At 45.5% G+C, this 25,612-nt stretch overlaps 1 protein-coding gene across 1 annotated transcript in view; it reads left to right on the top strand.

Annotated features, from left to right (window-relative positions):
* LOC138051522 (NLR family CARD domain-containing protein 3-like) overlaps window positions 1-11,436 on the top strand; it is a 269,326-nt gene extending 257,890 nt beyond the window's left edge. The window contains exon 7 of the mRNA XM_068897745.1: window positions 7,681-11,436. Within this exon, the coding sequence (XP_068753846.1) occupies window positions 7,681-10,958 (3,278 nt within the window). The 3' untranslated portion in view covers window positions 10,959-11,436. The remainder of the gene's footprint in view (window positions 1-7,680) is intronic.
* The last annotated feature ends 14,176 nt before the right edge of the window (window positions 11,437-25,612 follow it).

The following is a 25,612-nucleotide window of genomic DNA, read 5'->3' as shown; positions in this document are numbered from 1 at the left end:
CATGCTATGATCACTTATCCCGATATGACAAACTCCCGAACAAGCAATCTTATCCGAGCAGTTGGTATAAATTAAATCAATTAGAGTTGATGAGGTGGATGTTATCCTCGTTGGTTCAGAGATGAGCTGCTCGAGTCCGTAGACATCAGCAATACTCCTTAATTTGGATGTGTCATTATCATATCGAGTAGTGATCATGTCACAGTTCATGTCTCCCAGTACAAAAAATTCTACATTTTCACTATCCAATTTCCCGATTAGGGATTCAAATGGAGAAAAAATGCCAATGGGAGAGTCAGGTGGTCTGTACCAAGTAACAATCACAAAAGATTTTGAATTTGGCTTATGGATTTCCAAGCAAAGATTTTCTAATGCATCCATATGTAGGTCATTTCGTACTGTAAAATTGATTGAATTTTTTACATAGAAGCATACCCCTCCGCCGCATTTTGTAAGTCTATCGTCGAAAGTCATTGTAACGCGAATGGCTTTTTAGTACATCTTTAAAGAAAATATACCCACATGGAGCTCAAGAATGGAACGTCAAGACAGGCGGTGAAACATAAAGATCTGGAATCTTAAAAAAGCGACGAGTAATGGACTTCGACAGCGTGAATCTTTCGCCCGACGAGCCAAAAACAAAATATGCTGTACTTCTAATATTTCGCCAAGGTGGTGTTACGTACAACACTGAAACCAAATGGAAATTTCTCTGGTAACTTACGGGTTCAACAAAGACAGAGAAGGAATCGAACACCACAAGTAGATCTGTGATCTCTGTTGTGTGTCTCACAGTGTTTACTGAAGTCGCATCTATTTAAAGTTTGCCTGTTTGTCTGGCAAGTAACATTCATTTTAAGACTCAACTCAGCAAAGGTAAAAACAAATTGGAAATGTGACAGTGAAAAATTATTTGAATGAAAGCTTGTTGTCTCTTTTGTGCTTTATTATTTACGGTCAAGGTTCTTTCGAAAAGGGTTTGATGTGAACTGTCAGAAATTTATTTAATTGCATATGCTTTGTGATTGTGTGTTTCGCTTGCTCGCACGCAACTGAAATAGGAAGGGTTTCTTGCCTCTTGTAGCAAATATGTTGCTTGTTTCAATAAATGTTTCGCTGGAAAATATTTCTGTGAAATTTCTAGCTTTTGTAAATTTATCATGTGTAATTTTCGAGCTTAGCAAATTTGCATACATGTGTTGAAATGTGATACGGGGAGAATTTTTGTGGTAACGCATAAGTCACGAAAATAAACAGGTCTGTTGGAAGCGTGCTTGAGTTTCAACAAAATGACCCCCAAAATGGGCAAAATATTGTGACGCTGATGAATAATAAAGTAGCTGCTATTACCAAAACGATGGAATTACCTGGTGATAAATAACCTTGTCTTGGAGAGTAAATTTTTGATTTTCCAGAAACAATGGTCACTGTGACCTCTGAGAGTGATCTTTGTGTTGAATTCGCACATTTCTTGTCAAAATTTATAACAATTGAAAGAAAAAGAAAACTAACAAAAACAAAAACCCGGTATCTTGGCATCATTTGACACAGATGCTTCACTGTTTCGCGAGTAAACATGCCGCGGTAACTTGATCACTCTGCCCGCTGAATTCGATGTGCGATTTACTCGGTGCAGCCAAAAGTACAATTACAACAAAACAACTAAAATCTCCCAAAATGTTTTTCGCTGATGGTAACTTTTTATATTCGTGGTTCAAAATTAATGTTGTTTTCGCGTCGCAAATTTTGTTACCGATGGCAAAATATTTTATTCTCGATCGACCGTCCTAAAACTTCCTTCTGCTCTTCTTAAAAACTGTGTATCCATATTTATTTACTTTTACATCAATATTTGTTTTGCATAAAGCAAGCTTACAAAATCTGTATCTTGCTTGGTTCGCATTTGATAGCATTAAAATAGAATTATCGGTCTTATGCTTCTGTTACTCAGTGGTATATTTCTTAGGTCGCCCATCCAGATACTAACCCACCGCACAGGGGTTAACCTCAACTTTAAACTTTTGTTTACAAAACTGTCAGGTGCTGTCAGTACACGCTTACACTTGTGGTGGAAAGAAGTTGCATGATCAACATGTCAGCCCAGAAGCCAATGTTTCTCGATTCCCTTTTATTCTGTCAACATGTCTCTCCCAGAAGACAATGTTTTTCACTTCCCATTTATTTTCTTCAATCTTTCTGGGTTCAGTACTTTGCTAGTAACCACATGTCTTCTCAGGCTATTTACCCAAGACTTCTACCATGGCACTACAATGATAGACAATACCAAAACAATATCGTGCACTATTAGAGCTACATATTACGCAAGTTCAACTTGAATCTCCTGGAAGACAACACACAGCTCAGTTGACATTATGGAATAAATCGCTGTGTTACTTCACTACCACACGTAAGCAATGCGTGTCAACTTTTTTTAAAGGGGACAGGAATTTTTTCTTTCTGACAAATTCGATGTGCGATTTACTCGGTGCAGCCAAACTTGTACAATTACAACAAAACAACTAAAATCTCCCAAACTGTTTTTCGCTGATGGTAACTTTTTATATTCGTTGTCCAAAATTAATGTTGTTATCATGTCGTAGATTTTGTTACCGATGGCAAAATATTTTATGCTCGATCGACCGTCCTGAAACTTCCTTCTGCTCTTCTTAAAAATTGTGTGTCCATTTTTATTTACTTTTACATCAATATTTGTTTTGCATAAAGCAAGCTAACAAAATCTGTATCTTGCTTGGTTCGCATTTGATAGCATTAAAATGGAATTCTCTGTCCTATGCTTCTGTTACTGAGTGGTATATTTCTTAGGTCGCCCATCCAGATACTAACCCTGCCGAATTCCTAGGAAATAATTTCAGCTTTCAACTTTTGTTTACAAAGCTGTCAGATGCTCTCAGTGCACGCTTACACTTGTGGTGGAAAGAAGTTGCATGATCAACATGTCAGCCCAGAAGCCAATGTTTCTCGATTCCCTTTTATTTTCTTCAGTCTCTCTGGGTTCAGTACTTTGCTAGTAACCACATGTCTTCTAAAGGGGCTATTTATCTAAGACTTCTACCATGGCGCTACAATGATAGGCAATACCAAAACAATATCGTGTACTGTTAGACCTACATATTACGCAAAGACAACTGTCAACATGTCATCCCAGAAGACAATGTTTTTCACTTCCCATTTATTTTCTTCAATCTTTCTGGGCTCAGTACTTTGCTGGTAACCACATGTCTTCTCAGGCTATTTACCCAAGACTTCTACCATGGCACTACAATGATAGACAATACCAAAACAATAACGTGCATTGTTAGAGCTACATGTTACACAAGGACAACTTGAATCTCCTGGAAGACAACACACAGCTCAGTTGACATTATGGAATAAATCGCTGTTACTTCACTACCACACGTAAGCAATACGTGTCAACTTTTTTTAAAGAGGACAGGAATTTCTTCTTTCTGACAAATGATTAATTAATAGGCCGGTAGCCAGGTTTTTAACCTCAGAAAAGGAGCTGTTTCGTCGTACGAACGTGTGCGGACCTGTGAGCCAAAGGGCCTCTGCTGGTATGACTTCTGGGTGACCCCTTAAATGGTCTTAATGACCCACCAACTTGAAAAAAATTGCCTGGAACGCTGCACGTACCACAGGCAACCCAGTGTACCCTCACGGAGGGTCTAGTTATTCAAGGAAAAGGTTCTTCAGGAGACCTGAAGTACATGGTAATTTGACACGATTGAGTTTCTAGTCTTCACGCACGCAATGAAATAGGAAGAGGTTTTTGCCTCTAAGAGCAAATATGTTCTTTGTTTCAATAAATTTTTCGCTGGAAAAGGATTCTGTGGTATTTTCTGCAATTTGTGAATTATAATATCATGTTGTGTATTGAATTTTCGAGCTTAAGGTTGAAATGTGATATGGGAGAATTTTATCGGATTGCTCTGTAAGCGGGAAGGGTTCACAGGCCTGTTGGAAGCGTGCTTGAGTTTCAACAAAATGAGCCCCAAAATCAGTGAAAAATTGTGACGCCGATGAATAATAAAGTAGCTGCTATTTCCAAAATGATGGAATTACCTGGTGATAAATAACGTCGTACGCGTCTTAGACAGTAAATTTTGACTTTGCATAAACAAATGGTCATTACCTCAAGAGTTGGGCGATTGTAACTTCGCTCATTTCATTGTCGAACTTTATAACACTTGACAGAAAAAGAAACTTACAAAAACCCGGTATCTTGCCATCATTTGACAGAGATGCTTCACTGTTTGGCGAGTAAACATGCCGCGGTAACTTAATCACGGCGCCCGCTGAATTCCGGCCATGTCACTTTCGATTTTGCGATTTATTTGAACGTAGCAAAAATCTTCCAAAATGTTTGTCGCTGATCGTAACTTTTTATATTCTATATTCAGGGTTCAAAATTAATGTTGTTTTCATGTCGTAAATATTTAATTCTCGATCGACCATCCCGGAATCTTCCTTCTGCTCTCTTTTATTTGTTATTCTTCAGAGACTGGAATGCTGTAGTTCAATACCACGCAATTCAGTGCCCTCTGATTTTCTGTAACACGTATCACAGGCAACCCAGTGTATGCTTCACGGAAGCATATCGAATAACTTAAAAACATTGTATGGAATTTTTAATATTATCTTAATAATCAGTTTTTGACTTATTATCTAGGATTTATTTGTATTTTTTTTAGGTGTTTTCAGGAGCCCATTACCCGGAGCCTCCATCTTCCATATTAACTCTCTGAGCCAAGCCTGTCCCGTATCTTTCTATTTTTAGAAGCACCTCGCAGGGGGGCTTTACTGGGTGTTTTCACAATAGCTGATCATAGCAGACCTACAGTCAGTCATTTATTACGTCACATACGTGTGTGACGTATGTGAACCACTTCACTTATGTTCTCAGTCACATACATCACATAAGTCACATACGTCAAAATGTAGTAGTTTTAAAAATAGAAAGATACGGGACAGGGTTGACTCAAGGGTACAATATACAGATGGAAGCTCCGGGTAATGGGCTCCTGGTGTTGTAAAGTATGTGTAAATAATTGCGTAATTCAGCCTTTGGCTACGATTTAGTTTTAATAATCTATCTATCTGTCTGTCTGTCTGTGTGTCTGTCTGTCTGTCTATCTATCTCACACTTAAATTATAATCAGCACGCAAACAACTTTTTTCCATGGTCAATTAATCAAGGTAATATTGTTAATGTTTAAGGCCGCTCTACTTGACTACCTCATTGAAGCTGGAAAGTGGTTTTGAAATTATTTTATTATATAAATTATTTAGTATTATTTTATTTGTATATAACTTTTCTTATTCAGATTAATATTTATTTTTATTAATATGTATATGTATTACTTTATATTGATGTGATGCGTTTGATATGCTTTATCAATTAATGAAGTGAAGTAGAAGTTCTTGCTCTTTTTTTGCAAGACTGCTTGTGCATTTTTCATAGCATAGAATGAAATAGCTCTTCAGAGTCATTCGCAGTCATCGTACTAACTACTAAGCAAGATGGTCTTACGAGTTTTCCCGTAGCTTTCTTTTAAAAAGAAAGTTTAATATATGAGAGAAACAAAATTCGATTTTTACAAACAAACTTCATTCGCTAGTGCTTCTCGAGTAACAATTTCAGCATACGCGCATGGCTAAATGACCCAAAGGCAGTATTAGTTTCAGTAGTTTGATGTCCAATCGCCAAGCACCCGAAAGCCATTTATTCTTAACGAGGGTTTGACGGTTTCAAAATACACAAAAAGTAACGCTCACTGGTTCATCCTTTATTTTACTGTTTAAAGAAATGCTGAAGCAGTTGAAGTCGCAGGGAGACAGTTCGAATACTAAGCATGGAGAGAATAAAGGTACAGTGAAGAATCGCATAATTCATGAGATGAATTGACAGAAATTGCCAGAAATCCCACCACAGTCATAAGTTTTGCATTTACTGAGATCAACTTAAAGTGCCCCTGTGATAAAAAAAACCGCTTCCTTTTTTCCTTCAGATTTTGAAAGATTTTGAAAGATTTCCTCCAGATTTTGTTTGTTTAACATCTGACTGGCAAAATTTTGAGCTTTGATTTTTATCCAAAGGCCGTTTACTTTGAGTGCAAGTTTTGGATTTCACGGTCCGCCATTACTCACGTTCAAAACTGACCGATTGGACCTCAGACGGTTGGATCCAGGGAAAAGTGACGTCAGAGGCTCGCTAGCTTAAAATTTCAGCGTGTGAACGCAGCTTATTATATAAGCAAAGCGTGAGTTTAAAAGTCTGAAAGCCCAAAACCCCCGTGCCGCATATTAATTCTGCGGCGTACGCACATTGCATTCTTAAACTAGTGAGCCTTTGACGTCATTTTCTCCTCGATCCCAGCTGTCTCAAGAACATAATGTTAGTAATGGCGGACCATTAAATAGGAAATTACAGTTAAAATAAAGAGGTGTCTTTTTGAAATCAAGGCTTAAAACGTAGGTCACGTACTGTTTTGTTAACACAGTTTTAAAATCCAAAGAAAAATATGAATTGATTTTTTGGTCACAGGGGCACTTTAAGGCCCAGTATTACGGGCAACATTTTTTGTGCAACTAGTCGCGCAACAATGTTGCGTTGCAGTTTGAGATGGTTTGTTGCGCGTATTACCACCTTCTTGCGTACCAAATTTTTATCTTGGAAAAAGTAGACGTCGCTTTACCATCTCAACTTGCAACGCAACATTGTTGCGCGACTAGTCGCGCGAAAAATGTTGCCGTATTACTGGGCCTTTAGGTAGAGGGTATATAGCTCTTGATAAATTGAATCAAAGGAACTTGCTATCTTTTGAGGCATCAATACAGTAGTGCATTAAAATGAGAGAATAATGAGAGAAGTATTGACGATGATGTCAATACGCGCGAAAAATGTTGCCGTATTACTGGGCCTTTAGGTAGAGGGTATATAGCTCTTGATAAATTGAATCAAAGGAACTTGCTATCTTTTGAGTCATCAATACAGTAGTGCATTAAAATGAGAGAATAATGAGAGAATTATTGACGATGACGTCACCAACTCGCAGTTGGCCTAAGTAATTGTTATAATTGCATATTTATTGGGCAGAATTTTTTAATTTCCAAGTATTTCGTGGTAGGGGGAAATGCATCATTATTTTCAACTGGCTGGAAGCGAAAATGATCACCGGATTAATAGGGGGACTTGCAAAGAAGACTTGAAAAAAAATTAGGTCTCAACAGCGGACTCGGAGCTATGACTGTGCGATTGTGCTGCAATGCTCTACCATATCAGCCATCGGAGGTACATGTCTGTAGCATGAACGCACAACGTACTCACTTCCACATGGCTTGAGAGATCAGATGATCAGATAGAGCAGCGTAGGACAATCACATACTTATGGGTTCAAGTCCATTTCAGGGCAGGAAATTTAATTTTAGGCTTCCTTTGCAACTACCGAACTTACTCTCTGATTTGCGATGGTCATTCGCACTTAAGAGTCGTCGCAACCCGAAGTTCATTTTATATATATGACTCTATCACGTATTTCACTATCAATTATAAGTACAGTCGACCTCACTGCAAGTAAAGTGTAAGTATCATTCTCAAGTATTTAGCGCTGGGAGAACAACGGTGTTTTTATTTTCAAGTAATGACTTCTTCTATTTCAGATGCTCATGGGCCAGCGGCTGACTTTATTGACGTTATTCGACAACTGTACAAAAGGCGTGAAGGATGGCTTGCACCATTCCCATGGTGCGAAGAGTTTCGATTCCATCTTGACAACATTTTTACCAGGCTTAAAATGGTCAGCAGGAAAAAAGAACGAGGGGTAAAGACTGACTCCATTGTCAACATGTTGGAAATCTTCAAACTCCATGAGGAATGTCCACAACCCAGAAAGGTTTTGATTGAAGGACAGCCAGGCGTGGGAAAGACAACCTATTGTAACAAGATTGCTTACGACTGGGCCAAGAACTGTAAAGCTGATGATTCATTTCCTGATGTCCAAGTATTGCTGTTGTTGAAATGTAAAGACATTAACTCTGAGTTACGGGAGGCTATTCATGACCAGCTTTTACCAAAAGACATAGAGAAAGAAAAAAGAGAGAAATTCTTCACCTTCGTTTGGGAACATCAGTCAAAAGTGTTGCTGGTACTTGACGGATTGGATGAGTTGCCACCCCATAAACTATCCGTCTACAAAGAAATCATTCAAGGAAGAATGCTTCCAAAATGTTACTTAGTGGTTACAGCACGCCATGAAGCTGGGATAAAAGTACGGGAATGCTGTGACACCCTGTTAGAGGTGGAAGGATTTACCAAAAATGATGCTGAAGATTTTATCGAAAGATATTTTAAAACCGAGAGGCATTTGGCGCAAAAGCTCTTGCACAAGCTGCGCTCAGACAAAAGCCTTAGCGGAATAACTGCAAATCCATTAAATACAGCCCTTCTGTGCCTCCTTTGCGAAGACTTCCCAGGAGATTTGCCGAAAGGTAGAACTGTGCTTTACCACGTAATAGTGCAATGTGTGCTGAGAAAGTATAGGAGAAAGAAAGAATTACCAGAAACGGACGAAGACCTAACACAATTATACCGCACTGAATTGAAGCATCTTGGTTGTATAGCATTGAATGGCTTGCTCAACGATGAGATGTATTTCGACGACAGTGCATTCCGAAATGGTACCAGCACCTTAATACCGGAATTCGGATTTCTGTCGGCTCAGCCTGGACGCAGCAAACGAAGACCGGGCCGGTGCTATAGCTTTCTACATAAGAGCTTTCAGGAGTTCTTCGCTGCATTTTATCTAAGTTGCCACCTTATCGATGAGGAAATTAATCCTTGTGGCTTAGTTGCTGACACAAGATATTTTAAGGAGTTTCAACAGGTGCTTATGTTTACCTGTGGTATCTTGGCTCAGCAGTGCGAGGCAAAAGCCATGGCACTTATGGCAAGTATAGCAAGTCAAATTAACCAGTCAAATGAGGGGGAAAGTGGTGACTACCTACCGACTGCATTGAATTGTATTAAGGAATGTGAAAAAGAACAGGGTACGTTTGGAAAAGAACTGGCGCGTACTCTTGGTTCGCTTCTTGAAATTCAGCGTATTGGGCGTCAATGGCGGGTGCGTGACAGTGGCGCTGCTATACTGGCTCACACAATGGCGACAAACTCAACGGTGACAGGGTTGGATTTGAGTGACAATAGAATCGGTTACTCAGGTGCTGCTGCACTGGCTGAAGCAGTGGAAATCAATTCAACACTGACAGAGTTGGGTTTGTCTGAGAATACAATCGGTGACTCTGGTGCTGCTGCACTGGCTAAAGCAGTGGAAATCAATTCAACACTGACAAGGTTGAGTTTGGATTGCAATTCAATCCGTGCCGAAGGTGCTGCTGCACTGGCTAAAGCAGTGGAAATCAATTCAACACTGACAAGGTTGAGTTTGGATTGCAATTCAATCCGTGCCAAAGGTGCTGCTGCATTGGCTAAAGCATTGGAAATCAATTCAACACTGACACACTTGTATTTGTCTCGCAATGCAATCGGTGACTCGGGTGCTGCTGGACTGGCTAAAGGAGTGGAAATCAATTCAACACTGACAACGTTGCGTTTGTCTGAGAATAGAATCGGTGACTCAGGTGCTGCTGCACTGGCTAAAGCAGTGGAAATCAATTCAACACTGATAGAGTTGGATTTGTCTCACAATGGAATCAGTGACTCAGGTGCTGCTGCACTGGCTAAAGCAGTGGAAATCAATTCAACACTGATAGAGTTGGATTTGTCTCACAATGGAATCAGTGACTCAGGTGCTGCTGCACTGGCTAAAGCAGTGGAAGTCAATTCAACATTGACAACGTTGCGTTTGTCTGAGAATAGAATCGGTGACTCAGGTGCTGCTGCACTGACTAAAGCAGTGGAAATCAATTCAACACTGACAACGTTGAATTTGGATGACAATAGAATCTTTCTCCCAGGTGCTGCTGCACTGGCTAAAGCATTGGAAATCAATTCAACACTGACACACTTGTATTTGTCTCGCAGTGGAATCGGTCACTCAGGTGCTGCTGCACTGGCTAAAGCAGTGGAATTCAATTCAACATTGACAACGTTGCGTTTGTCTGAGAATAGAATCGGTGACTCAGGTGCTGCTGCACTGGGTAAAGCAGTGGAAATCAATTCAACACTGACAGAGATGGATTTGTCTCGCAATGCAATCGGTGACTCGGGTGCTGCTGGACTGGCTAAAGGAGTGGAAATCAATTCAACACTGACAACGTTGCGTTTGTCTGAGAATAGAATCGGTGACTCAGGTGCTGCTGCACTGGCTAAAGCAGTGGAAATCAATTCAACACTGACACACTTGTATTTGTCTCACAATGGAATCAGTGACTCAGGTGCTGCTGCACTGGCTAAAGCAGTGGAAATCAATTCAACACTGATAGAGTTGGATTTGTCTCACAATGGAATCAGTGACTCAGGTGCTGCTGCACTGGCTAAAGCAGTGGAAGTCAATTCAACACTGACAAGGTTGCAATTGTGTAACAATGTAATTGATGACTCAGGTGCTGCTGCACTGGGTAAAGCAGTGGAAATCAATTCAACACTGACAACGTTGCGTTTCTCTGAGAATAGGATCCCAAACTCCCCCCCTCCTTCACTGCCTGATGTACTTGGCCTAGGTGAATGGCTTTACCGTTACAATGGAATCCGTGACTCAGGTCCTGCTGCACTGGCTAAAGCAAAAGAACTGACAGGGCCCTTTGGCCTAGTTGAACGTATTTCATACCAATCGTATTGGCCATTGTCAAAACGTTTTGAAATTAATCCTCCCTTGGAGTTTATCGTTGGACCAAAGGTCAGAGCCCATAAGAATTCTTGCAATAAGCAATTTAAATCTTGCGCGAGATTCTTCCTGTATTGTATTAGTATTATAATATAGCATTCACATATGAATCGTATCGAAATACCTTAAACGAAACGTTTTATTCTCAAAGGGTTTGCATTTCCAGTCAAAACCGTTTTAAAAATTGTACAGCAAACGGCGAGCGATAGTTTTCATTGAAATGAAACATGTTCCATTATGCGAAGTTTTCTTTGTAAAATTTAGTTTTGTATGCATTCAAGGGAGTTCAAACGAAAGTCTCAAGTGAATGGAAAACCTACGCTTGGATGTAAGCACAGTGCTAATCCATTGTTGCGAAGCGGTGCCTCATTAAAGTTCCTGGCTTGCTTGTTTTTAGTTTCTTGGTTGTTTCTTGTGCTCACATGACTTTTGCTCTGCACTGCCTTTTACTTTGCTCTCCCCTTAAACTGGCCATGACTTCCGTACACGCGCGTATACCCACCAACACGCTGGATCAAGTAACTTTGAAAATGACTTCTGCCCAGCTCAACATCAGTCCTTCTCAGGACTCTAGACACCCATACGAGGTCACTTCATGTTTTTCCATTTTTCATTCAGATGAAGAGTCATTTTTGTTAAAATTATCAGTCCCATTTAAGAACTGTGGGACAAAGAAAACAAGACAAACCTGTAACACCAGCCAGGAAAGTGTCAAACGAATGTCTTGACTCTGGAAAGTTTAATAAGGTGTAGGAAATTAAAGTGACAAATACACTGAACATGACGGTATTGTGAACAAAATCCCGGGGTTTAAAATTTAAATTTCTGCCGGTGGATGCTGGTCACATCGTTCATATTGTGCAATATGGCTGAAGAACCCAATAACTGGATGTGTACGAACGTTCTGAAGATGAGATGAAGCTGGACAGGGCACCGGGTTGCATGTGCTATTAATGCATAAGGCTCACCTTCACAAGGCGTAACTTACCGTCACAAGCCGTAACTCACCTTCACATGGCGTAACTCACTGTCACAAGGCGTAGCTCACCTTCACAACACGAAACTCACTATCACAAGGCGTAACTTACTGTCACAACCCTTAATACAGCTTCACAAGGCGTAACTAACCCTCACAAGCCGGAACTCACCGTCACAAGCCGTAACTCTTCGTCACGAGACGTAACTCACCTTCACAAGCCATAACTCTCCGTCACAAGGGGTAACTCACCTTCGCAAGGTGTAACTCACCGTCACAAGCCGTAACTCTCCGTCATAAGGCGTAACTCATTTTCAAAAGGTGTAACTCACCGTCACAAGCCGTAACTCTCCGTCACAAGGTGTAACTCACCGTCACAGGGCGTAACTCTCCGTCACAAGGCGTAACTCACCTTTACAAGGTGTAACTCACGGTCACAAGCCGTAACTCACCTTCACAAGACGTAACTCACTGTCACAAGCCGTAACTCTCCGTCACAAGGCGTAACTCACCGTCACATGGCGTAACTCACCTTCACCAGGCGTAACTCACCGTCACAAGGCGTAACTCACTGTCACAACGCGTAACTTACCGTCACAAGCCGTAATCCACCTTTACAAGGCGTAACTCACTGTCACAAGGCGTAACTTGCCGACACAAGGCGTAACTTACCGTCACAACCCGTAATCCACCTTCACAAGGCGTAACTCACTGTCACAAGGCGTAACTTGCCGTCACAAGGCGTAACTTACCGTCACAAGCCAAAAGCCACCTTCACAAGGCGTAACTCACTGTCACAAGGCGTAACTCACTGTCACAAGGCGTAACTTGCCGTCACAAGCCGTAACTCGCCTTCACATTGCGTAACTTACTGTCACAAGGCAAACTCACCTTTACAAGGCGTAACTCATAGTCGCAAGGCGTAACCCACCTTCACAAGGCGTAACTCACTGTCACAAGGCGTAACTTACCGTTACAAGCCGTAACCCACCTTCACAAGGCGTAACTCACTGTCACAAGGCGTAACTTACCGTCACAAGCCGTAACTCTCCGTCACAAGGCGTAACTCACCTTTACAAGGCGTAACTCACTGTCACAAGACGTAACTTACCGTTACAAGCCGTAACTTGCCGTCACAAGCCGTAACTCGCCTTCACATTGCGTAACTTACTGTCACAAGGCGAACTCACCTTTACAAGGCGTAACTCATAGTCGCAAGGCGTAACCCACCTTCACAAGGCGTAACTCACTGTCACAAGGCGTAACTTGCCTTCACAAGCCGCAACTCGCCTTCACATTGCGTAACTTACTGTCACAAGGCGAACTCACCTTTACAAGGCGTAACTCATAGTCGCAAGGCGTAACCCACCTTCACAAGGCGTAACTCACTGTCACAAGGCGTAACTTACCGTTACAAGCCGTAACCCACCTTCACAAGGCGTAACTCACTGTCACAAGGCGTAACTTACCGTTACAAGCCGTAACTCTCCGTCACAAGGTGTAATTCACCTTTACAAGGCGTAACTCACTGTCACAAGACGTAACTTACCGTTACAGGCCGTAACCCACCTTCACAAGGCGTAACTCACTGTCACAAGGCGTAACTTACCGTCACAAGCCGTAACTCTTTGTCACAAGGCGTAACTCACCTTCACAAGGCGTAACTCACTATCACAAGGCGTAACTCTCCGTCACAAGGGGTAACTCACCTTCACAAGGCGTAACTCACTGTCACAAGGCGTAGCTCAGCTTCACAAGGCGAAACTCACTGTCACAAGGCGTAACTTACCGTCACAAGCCGTAATCCAGTTTCACAAGGCGTTACTCACCCTCACAAGCCGGAACTCACCGTCACAAGGCGTAACTGTCCGTCACAAGCCGTAGCTCTCCGTCACAAGGCGTAACTCTCCGTCACAAGCTGTAACTCTCCGTCACAAGGCGTAACTCATTTTTACAAAGTGTAACTCACTGTCACAAGCCGTAACTCTCCGTCACAAGGCGTAACTCACCGTCACACACCATCACAAGGCGTAACTCTCCGTCACAAGGCGTAAATCACCTTCACAAGCCGTAACTCATCGTCACAAGCCATAACTCACCTTCACAAGGTGTAACTCACTCTCACAAGGTGTAACTCATCGTCACAAGGCGTAACTTACGGTCACAAGCCGTAACTCATCGTCACAAGCCGTAATCCAGCTTCACAAGGCGTAACTCACTGTCACAAGCAGGAACTCACGGTCACAAGCCTTAACTCTCTGTCACAAGGCGTAACTCACCTTCTCAAGGCGTAACTCACCGTCACAAGGCGTAACTCTCCGTCACAAGCCGTAACTCTCCGTCACAAGGCGTAACTCACCTTTGCAAGGCGTAACTCACTGTCACAAGACGTAACTTACCGTTACAAGCCGTAACTTGCCGTCACAAGCCGTAACTCGCCTTCACATTGCGTAACTTACTGTCACAAGGCGAACTCACCTTTACAAGGCGTAACTCATAGTCGCAAGGCGTAACCCACCTTCACAAGGCGTAACTCACTGTCACAAGGCGTAACTTGCCGTCACAAGCCGTAACTCGCCTTCACATTGCGTAACTTACTGTCACAAGGCGAACTCACCTTTACAAGGCGTAACTCATAGTCGCAAGGCGTAACCCACCTTCACAAGGCGTAACTTATAGTCGCAAGGCGTAACCCACCTTCACAAGGCGTAACTCACTGTCACAAGGCGTAACTTACCGTCACAAGCCGTAACTCTCCGTCACAAGGTGTAACTCACCTTTACAAGGCGTAATTCACTGTCACAAGACGTAACTTACCGTTACAAGCCGTAACCCACCTTCACAAGGCGTAACTCACTGTCACAAGGCGTAACTTACCGTCACAAGCCGTAACTCTCCGTCACAAGGCGTAACTCACCTTCACAAGGCGTAACTCACTGTCACAAGGCGTAACTCTCCGTCACAAGGCGTAACTCTCCGTCACAAGCCGTAACTCTCCGTCACAAGGCTTAACTCATTTTTACAAGGTGTAACTCACCGTCACAAGGCGTAACTCACCGTCACACACCATCACAAGGCGTAACTCTCTGTCACAAGGCGTAACTCTCCGTCAGAAGGCGTAAATCACCTTCACAAGGTGTAACTCACCGTCACAAGGCGTAACTCACTGTCACAAGGCGTAACTCTCCCTCACAAGGCGTAACTCACCTTCACAAGACATAACTCACTGTCACAAGGCGTAGCTCACCTTCACAAGGCGAAACTCACTGTCACAAGGCGTAACTTACCGTCACAAGGCGTAACTTACCGTCACAAGCCGTAATGCAGCTTCACAAGGCGTTACTCACCGCCACAAGGCGTAACTCCCCGTCACAAGCCGTAACTCTCCGTCACAAGGCGTAACTCTCCGTCACAAGCCGTAACTCTCCGTCACAAGGCGTAACTCATTTTTACAAAGTGTAACTCACTGTCACAAGCCGTAACTCTCCGTCACAAGGCGTAACTCACCGTCACACACCATCACAAGGCGTAACTCTCCGTCACAAGGCGTAAATCACCTTCATAAGGTGTACTCACCGTCACAACACGTAACTCACGGTCACAAGGCGTAACTCACCTTCACAAGGCGTAAGTCACCTTCACAAGGCGTAACTCACCTTCACAAGACGTACTTTACCGTCACAAAGCGTAACTCACCTTCACAAGGTGTAACTCACTGTCACAAGGCGTAACTCACAGTCACAAGGCGTAACTCACTGTCACAAGCGGGAACTCACGGTCACAAGCCGTAACTCTCTGTCACAAGGCGTAACTCACCTTCTCAAGGCGTAACTCACCGTCACAAGGCGTAACTCTCCGTCACAAGCCGTAACTCTCCGTCACAAGGCTTAACTCATTTTTACAAGGTGTAACTCACTGTCACAAGCCGTAACTCTCCGTCACAAGGCGTAACTCAGCGTCACACACCATCACAAGGCGTAATTCTCCGTCACTAGGTATAACTCACCGTCACAAGGTGTAACTCATCGTCACAAGGCGTAACTCACTGTCACAAGGCGTAACTCACCGTCACAAGCCGTAACTCACCCTCACAAGGCGTAACTCACCGTCACAAGGCGTAACTCACCGTCACAAGGTGGAACTCATCGTCACAAGGCGTAACTCACTGTTACAAGGCGTAACTTGCGGTCACAAGCCGTAACTCATCGTCACAAGACGTAACTCACCTTCACAAGGTGTAACTCACTCTCACAAGGTGTAACTCATCGTCACAAGGCGTAACTCACCGTCACAAGGCGTAACTCACTGTCACAAGGCGTAACTTACCTTCACAAGCCGTAACTCTCCGTCACAAGGCGTAACTCACCTTCACAAGGCGTAACTCACTGTCACAAGGCGTAACTCACCGTCACAAGGTGTAACTCATCGTCACAAGGCGTAACTCAGAGTCACAAGGCGTAACTTACCGTTACAAGTCGTAACTCATCGTCACAACACGTAACTTACTGTCACAAGTCGTAACTCACTATCACAAGGCGTAACTCTCCGTCACAAGGGGTAACTCACCTTCACAAGGCGTAACTCACTGTCACAAGGCGTAGCTCAGCTTCACAAGGCGAAACTCACTGTCACAAGGCGTAACTTACCGTCACAAGCCGTAATCCAGCTTCACAAGGCGTTACTCACCCTCACAAGCCGGAACTCACCGTCACAAGGCGTAACTGTCCGTCACAAGCCGTAGCTCTCCGTCACAAGGCGTAACTCTCCGTCACAAGCTGTAACTCTCCGTCACAAGGCGTAACTCATTTTTACAAAGTGTAACTCACTGTCACAAGCCGTAACTCTCCGTCACAAGGCGTAACTCACCGTCACACACCATCACAAGGCGTAACTCTCCGTCACAAGGCGTAAATCACCTTCACAAGGTGTAACTCACCGTCACAAGGCATAACTCAACTTCACAAGGCGTAACTCACTGTCACAAGGCGTAACTCACCTTCACCAGGTGTAACTCACCGTCACAAGGCGTAACTCACCGTCACAAGCCGTAATCCAGCTTCACAAGGCGTAACTCACTGTCACAAGCGGGAAGTCACGGTCACAAGCCTTAACTCTCTGTCACAAGGCGTAACTCACCTTCTCAAGGCGTAACTCACCGTCACAAGGCGTAACTCTCCGTCACAAGCCGTAACTCTCCGTCACAAGGCTTAACTCATTTTTACAAGGTGTAACTCACCGTCACAAGGCGTAACTCACCGTCACACACCATCACAAGGCGTAACTCTCTGTCACAAGGCGTAACTCTCCGTCAGAAGGCGTAAATCACCTTCACAAGGTGTAACTCACCGTCACAAGGCGTAACTCACTGTCACAAGGCGTAACTCTCCCTCACAAGGCGTAACTCACCTTCACAAGACATAACTCACTGTCACAAGGCGTAGCTCACCTTCACAAGGCGAAACTCACTGTCACAAGGCGTAACTTACCGTCACAAGGCGTAACTTACCGTCACAAGCCGTAATGCAGCTTCACAAGGCGTTACTCACCGCCACAAGGCGTAACTCCCCGTCACAAGCCGTAACTCTCCGTCACAAGGCGTAACTCTCCGTCACAAGCCGTAACTCTCCGTCACAAGGCGTAACTCATTTTTACAAAGTGTAACTCACTGTCACAAGCCGTAACTCTCCGTCACAAGGCGTAACTCACCGTCACACACCATCACAAGGCGTAACTCTCCGTCACAAGGCGTAAATCACCTTCATAAGGTGTACTCACCGTCACAAGGTGTAACTCACCGTCACAAGGCGTAACTCACCTTCACAAGTGTTAACTCACCGTCACAAGGCGTAACTCAACGTGACAAGGCGTAACTCACCTTCACAAGGCGTAACTCACCGTCACAAAGCGTAACTCACCTTCACAAGGTGTAACTCACCGTCACAAGGCGTAACTCACAGTCACAAGGTGTAACTCACTGTCACAAGCGGGAACTCACGGTCACAAGCCGTAACTCTCTGTCACAAGGCGTAACTCACCTTCTCAAGGCGTAACTCACCGTCACAAGGCGTAACTCTCCGTCACAAGCCGTAACTCTCCGTCACAAGGCTTAACTCATTTTTACAAGGTGTAACTCACTGTCACAAGCCGTAACTCTCCGTCACAAGGCGTAACTCAGCGTCACACACCATCACAAGGCGTAATTCTCCGTCACAAGGCGTAACTCACCTTCACAAGGTGTAACTCACCGTCACAAGGCGTAACTCACTGTCACAAGGCGTAACTCACCGTCACAAGGTGTAACTCATCGTCACAAGGCGTAACTCAGAGTCACAAGGCGTAACTTACCGTTACAAGCTGTAATCCACCTTCACAAGGCGTAACTCACTGTCACAAGGTGTAACTTACCGTCACAGGCCGTAACTCACCGTCACAGGCCGTAACTCACCTTCACAAGGCGTAACTCACCGTCACAAGCCGTAACTCTCCGTCACAAGGCGTAACTTGCAAGGAGCAAGGATTGCACAGTCGGTTAGTGCACGGCCTTGGTGCAAGAGGTCCTGAGTTCGATTCCCGGATCTCACATCCTTGTTTCGACTCCTTTCCTTTCCGTGTAGCTAGTAGCTTTAAATACCCGTAAAACGGAGCACTGATGGAGAGTGGGGAGTAAAATGAGCGCACCGTAGACCTAAGGTTTGTCCGTGATTAAAAGTTACTGTTACGAGTTATCGACGTGAAATAAGGTCTACTAACTCACCGTCACACACCATCACAAGGCGTAACTCACCGTCACAAGGCGTAACTCATTTTTACAAAGTGTAACTCACTGTCAGAAGCCGTAACTCTCCGTCACAAGGCGTAACTCACCGTCACACACCATCACAAGGCGTAACTCTCCGTCACAAGGCGTAAATCACCTTCACAAGGTGTAACTCACCGTCACAAGGCGTAACTCACCTTCACAAGGCGTAACTCACCATCACAAGGCGTAACTCTCTGTCACAAGGCGTAACTCTCCGTCAGAAGGCGTAAATCACCTTCACAAGGTGTAACTCACCGTCACAAGGCGTAACTCACTGTCACAAGGCGTAACTCTCCCTCACAAGGAGTAACTCACCTTCACAAGACATAACTCACTGTCACAAGGCGTAGCTCACCTTCACAAGGCGAAACTCACTGTCACAAGGCGTAACTTACCGTCACAAGGCGTAACTTACCGTCACAAGCCGTAATGCAGCTTCACAAGGCGTAACTCTCCGTCACAAGGCGTAACTGCCCGTCACAAGCCGTAACTCTCCGTCACAAGGCGTAAATCACCTTCATAAGGTGTACTCACCGTCACAAGGCGTAACTCACCGTCACAAGGCGTAACTCACCTTCACAAGACGTAACTCACCGTCACAAGGCGTAAGTCACCTTCACAAGGCGTAACTCACCTTCACAAGACGTACTTTACCGTCACAAAGCGTAACTCACCTTCACAAGGTGTAACTCACCGTCACAAGACGTAACTCACCGTCACAAGGCGTAACTCACTGTCACAAGCGGGAACTCACAGTCACAAGCCGTAACTCTCTGTCACAAGGCGTAACTCACCTTCTCAAGGCGTAACTCACCGTCACAAGGCGTAACTCTCCGTCACAAGCCGTAACTCTCCGTCACAAGGCTTAACTCATTTTTACAAGGTGTAACTCACTGTCACAAGCCGTAACTCTCCGTCACAAGGCGTAACTCACCGTCACACACCATCACAAGGCGTAACTCGCAGTCACAAGGCGTAACGTACAGTTGCAAGGCGTAACTCACCGTCACAAGGCGTAACTCACTGTCACAAGGCGTAACTCATCGTCACAAGGCGTAACTCACCGTCACAAGAGGTAACTCACCGTCACAAGGCGTAACTTACCGTTACAAGCTGTAATCCACCTTCACAAGGCGTAACTCACTGTCACAAGGTGTAACTTACCGTCACAGACCGTAACTCACCGTCACAGGCCGTAACTCACCTTCACAAGGCGTAACTCACCGTCACAAGCCGTAACTCTCCGTCACAAGGCGTAACTTGCAAGGAGCAAGGATTGCACAGTCGGTTAGTGCACGGCCTTGGTGCAAGAGGTCCTGAGTTCGATTCCCGGATCTCACATCCTTGTTTCGACTCCTTTCCTTTCCGTGTAGCTAGTAGCTTTAAATACCCGTAAAACGGAGCACTGATGGAGAGGGGGGAGTAAAATTAGCGCACCGTCGACCTCAGGTTTGTCAGTGATTAAAAGTTCCTGTTACTAGTTATCGACGTGAAATAAGGTCTACTAACTCACCGTCACACACCATCACAAGGCGTAACTCACCGTCACAAGGCGTAACTCACCTTCACCAGGCGTAACTCACCGTCACAAAGCGTAACTCACTGTCACAAGGCGTAACTCTCCGTCACAAGGCGTAACTCATTTTTACAAAGTGTAACTCACTGTCACAAGCCGTAACTCTCCGTCACAAGGCGTAACTCACCGTCACACACCATCACAAGGCGTAACTCTCCGTCACAAGGTGTAACTGACCGTCACAAGGTGTAACTCACCGTCACAAGGTATAACTCACCGCCACAAGGCGTAACTCACCATCACAAGACGTAACTCACCTTCACAAGACGTAACTCACCGTCACAAGGTGTAACTGACCGTCACAAGGTGTAATCCACCTTCACAAGGCGTAACTCACTGTCACAAGGCGTAACTTGCCGTCACAAGGCGTAACTTACCGTCACAACCCGTAATCCACCTTCACAAGGCGTAACTCACTGTCACAAGGCGTAACTTGCCGTCACAAGGCGTAACTTACCGTCACAAGCCAAAAGCCACCTTCACAAGGCGTAACTCACTGTCACAAGGCGTAACTCACTGTCACAAGGCGTAACTTACCGTCACAAGCCGTAATGCAGCTTCACAAGGCGTTACTCACCGCCACAAGGCGTAACTCTCCGTCACAAGCCGTAACTCTCCGTCACAAGCCGTAACTCTCCGTCACAAGGCGTAACTCATTTTTACAAAGTGTAACTCACTGTCACAAGCCGTAACTCTCCGTCACAAGGCATAACTCACCGTCACACACCATCACAAGGCGTAACTCTCCGTCACAAGGCGTAAATCACCTTTACAAGGTGTACCCACCGTCACAAGCCGTAACTTACCGTCACAAGGCGTAACTCACCTTCACAAGGCGTAACTCACCGTCACAAGGCGTAACTCACCTTCACCAGGCGTAACTCACCGTCACAAGCCGTAACTCTCCGTCACAAGGCGTAACTCACTCTCACAAGCGGGAACTCACGGTCACAAGCCATAACTCTCTGTCACAAGGCGTAACTCACCTTCTCAAGGCGTAACTCACCGTCACAAGGCGTAACTCTCCGTCGCAAGCCGTAACTCTCCGTCACAAGGCTTAACTCATTTTTACAAGGTGTAACTCACTGTCACAAGCCGTAACTCTCCGTCACAAGGCGTAACTCACCGTCACACACCATCACAAGGCGTAACTCTCCGTCACAAGGAGTAACTCACTGTCACAAGGCGTAACTTACCGTCACAAGCTGTAATCCACCTTCACAAGGCGTAACTCACTGTCACAAGGTGTAACTTACCGTCACAGGCCGTAACTCACCGTCACAGGCCGTAACTCACCTTCACAAGGCGTAACTCATCGTCACAAGCCGTAACTCTCCGTCACAAGGCGTAACTTGCAAGGAGCAAGGATGGCACAGTCGGTTAGTGCGCGGCCTTGGTGCAAGAGGTCCTGAGTTCGATTCCCGGATCTCGCATCCTTGTTTCGACTCCTTTCCTTTCCGTGTAGCTAGTAGCTTTAAATACCCGTAAAACGGAGCACTGATGGAGAGTGGGGAGTAAAATGAGCGCACCGTCGACCTCAGGTTTGTCAGTGATTAAAAGTTACTGTTACGAGTTATCGACGTGAAATAAGGTCTACTAACTCACCGTCACACACCATCACAAGGCGTAACTCACCGTCACAAGGCGTAACTCACCTTCACCAGGCGTAACTCACCGTCACAAAGCGTAACTCACTGTCACAAGGCGTAACTCTCCGTCACAAGGCGTAACTCATTTTTACAAAGTGTAACTCACCATCACAAGACGTAACGCACCGTCCCAAGGGGTAACTCACCGTCACACACCGTCACAAGGAGTAACTCACCGTCACAAGACGTCAAGCACCGTCACAAGGTGTAACCCACCGTCACAAGGCGTAACTCACCTTCACAAGACGTCACTCACCGTCACAAGGTGTAACTCACCGTCACAAGGTGTAACTGACCGTCACAAGGTGTAACTGACCGTCACAAGGTGTAACTCACCGCCACAAGGCGTAACTCACCATCACAAGGCGTAACTTGCCGTCACAAGGCGTAACTTACCGTCACAACCCGTAATCCACCTTCACAAGGCGTAACTCACTGTCACAAGGCGTAACTTGCCGTCACAAGGCGTAACTTACCGTCACAAGCCAAAAGCCACCTTCACAAGGCGTAACTCACTCTCACAAGTAGTAACTCAGCGTCACAAGGCGTAACTAACCGTCACAAGCCGTAATGCAGCTTTACAAGGCGTTACTCACCGCCACAAGGTGTAACTCTCCGTCACAAGCCGTAACTCTCCGTCACAAGCCGTAACTCTCCGTCACAAGGCGTAACTCATTTTTACAAAGTGTAACTCACTGTCACAAGCCGTAACTCTCCGTCACAAGGCATAACTCACCGTCACACACCATCACAAGGCGTAACTCTCCGTCACAAGGCGTAAATCACCTTTACAAGGTGTACCCACCGTCACAAGCCGTAACTTACCGTCACAAGGCGTAACTCACCTTCACAAGGCGTAACTCACCGTCAAAAGGCGTAACTCACCTTCACCAGGCGTAACTCACCGTCACAAGCCGTAACTCTCCGTCACAAGGCGTAACTCACTGTCACAAGCGGGAACTCACGGTCACAAGCCGTAACTCTCTGTCACTAGGCGTAAGTCACCTTCTCAAGGCGTAACTCCCCGTCACAAGGCGTAACTCTCCGTCGCAAGCCGTAACTCTCCGTCACAAGGCTTAACTCATTTTTACAAGGTGTAACTCACTGTCACAAGCCGTAACTCTCCGTCACAAGGCGTAACTCACCGTCACACACCATCACAAGGCGTAACTCTCCGTCACAAGGCGTAACTCACTGTCACAAGGCGTAACTTACCGTCACAAGCTGTAATCCACCTTCACAAGGCGTAACTCACTGTCACAAGGTGTAACTTACCGTCACAGGCCGTAACTCACCGTCACAGGCCGTAACTCACCTTCACAAGGCGTAACTCACCGTCACAAGCCGTAACTCTCCGTCACAAGGCGTAACTTGCAAGGAACAAGGATGGCACAGTCGGTTAGTGCGCGGCCTTGGTGCAAGAGGTCCTGAGTTCGATTCCCGGATCTCGCATCCTTGTTTCGACTCCTTTCCTTTCCGTGTAGCTAGTAGCTTTAAATACCCGTAAAACGGAGCACTGATGGAGAGTGGGGAGTAAAATGAGCGCACCGTCGACCTCAGGTTTGTCAGTGATTAAAAGTTACTGTTACGAGTTATCGACGTGAAATAAGGTCTACTAACTCACCGTCACACACCATCACAAGGCGTAACTCACCGTCACATGGCGTAACTCACCTTCACCAGGCGTCACTCACCGTCACAAGGCGTAACTCACTTTCACAAGGCGTAACTTACCATTACAAGCCGTAATCCGCGTTCACAAGGTGTAACTCACTGTCATAAGGTGTAACTTACCGTCACAAGCCGTAACTCACCTTCACAAGGCGTAACTCACCGTCACAAGCCGTAACTCTCCGTCACAAGGCGTAACTCACCGTCACACACCATCACAAGGCGTAACTCTCCGTCACAAGGCGTAACGCACCGTCACAATGTGTAACTTACCGCCACAAGGCGTAACTCACCGTCACAAGGCGTAACTCACTGTCACAAGGCGTAACTCACTGTCACAAGGCGTAACTCACTGTCACAAGGCGTAACTCACCGTCACAAGGCATAACCCACCTTCACAAGGCGTAACTCACCGTTACAAGACGTAACTCACCGTCACAGGCCGTAACTCACCGTCACAGGCCGTAACTCACCTTCACAAGGCGTAACTCACCGTCACAAGCCGTAACTCTCCGTCACAAGGCGTAACTTGCAAGGAACAAGGATGGCACAGTCGGTTAGTGCGCGGCCTTGGTGCAAGAGGTCCTGAGTTCGATTCCCGGATCTCGCATCCTTGTTTCGACTCCTTTCCTTTCCGTGTAGCTAGTAGCTTTAAATACCCGTAAAACGGAGCACTGATGGAGAGTGGGGAGTAAAATGAGCGCACCGTCGACCTCAGGTTTGTCAGTGATTAAAAGTTACTGTTACGAGTTATCGACGTGAAATAAGGTCTACTAACTCACCGTCACACACCATCACAAGGCGTAACTCACCGTCACAAGGCGTAACTCACCTTCACCAGGCGTAACTCACCGTCACAAAGCGTAACTCACTGTCACAAGGCGTAACTCTCCGTCACAAGCTGTAACTCTCCGTCACAAGGCGTAACTCATTTTTACAAAGTGTAACTCACTGTCAGAAGCCGTAACTCTCCGTCACAAGGCGTAACTCACCGTCACACACCATCACAAGGCGTAACTCTCCGTCACAAGGCGTAAATCACCTTCACAAGGTGTAACTCACCGTCGCAAGGCGTAACTCACCTTCACAAGGCGTAACTCACCGTCAAAAGGCGTAACTCACCTTCACCAGGTGTAACTCACCGTCACAAGGCGTAACTCACGGTCACAAGCCGTAATCCAGCTTCACAAGGCGTAACTCACGGTCACAAGCCGTAACTCTCTGTCACAAGGCGTAACTCACCTTCTCAAGGCGTAACTCACCGTCACAAGGCGTAACTCTCCGTCACAAGCCGTAACTCTCCGTCACAAGGCTTAACTCATTTTTACAAGGTGTAACTCACCGTCACAAGGCGTAACTCACCGTCACACACCATCACAAGGCGTAACTCTCCGTCACAAGGCGTAACTCTCCGTCAGAAGGCGTAAATCACCTTCACAAGGTGTAACTCACCGTCACAAAGCGTAACTCACTGTCACAAGGCGTAACTCTCCGTCACAAGGCGTAACTCACCTTCACAAGGCGTAACTCATTGTCACAAGGCGTAGCTCACCTTCACAAGGCGAAACTCACTGTCACAAGGCGTAACTTACCGTCACAAGCCGTAATGCAGCTTCACAAGGCGTTACTCACCGCCACAAGGCGTAACTTTCCGTCACAAGCCGTAACTCTCCGTCACAAGCCGTAACTCTCCGTCACAAGGCGTAACTCACCGTCACACACCATCACAAGGCGTAACTCTTCGTCCCAAGGTGTAACTCACCATCACAAGGTGTAAATCACCATCAAAAGCCGTAACTTACTGTCACAAGCCGTAACTCACCGTCACAAGGCGTAACTCACCGTCACAAGGCGTAACTCACCTTCACAAGGTGTAACTCACCGTCACAAGGCGTAACTTACGGTCACAAGCCGTAACTCATCGTCACAAGCCGTAACTCTCCGTCACAAGGCGTAACTCACTGTCACAAGCGGGAACTCACGGTCACAAGCCGTAACTCTCTGTCACAAGGCGTAACTCACCTTCTCAAGGCGTAACTCACCGTCACAAGGCGTAACTCTCCGTCACAAGCCGTAACT

This window comes from Montipora capricornis, chromosome 6, assembly GCF_036669925.1.
Source record: "Montipora capricornis isolate CH-2021 chromosome 6, ASM3666992v2, whole genome shotgun sequence".
Lineage (NCBI taxonomy): Eukaryota > Metazoa > Cnidaria > Anthozoa > Scleractinia > Acroporidae > Montipora > Montipora capricornis.
Note: the sequence above shows the minus strand (reverse complement) of the source record. Positions and strands in the feature narration are given on the sequence as shown.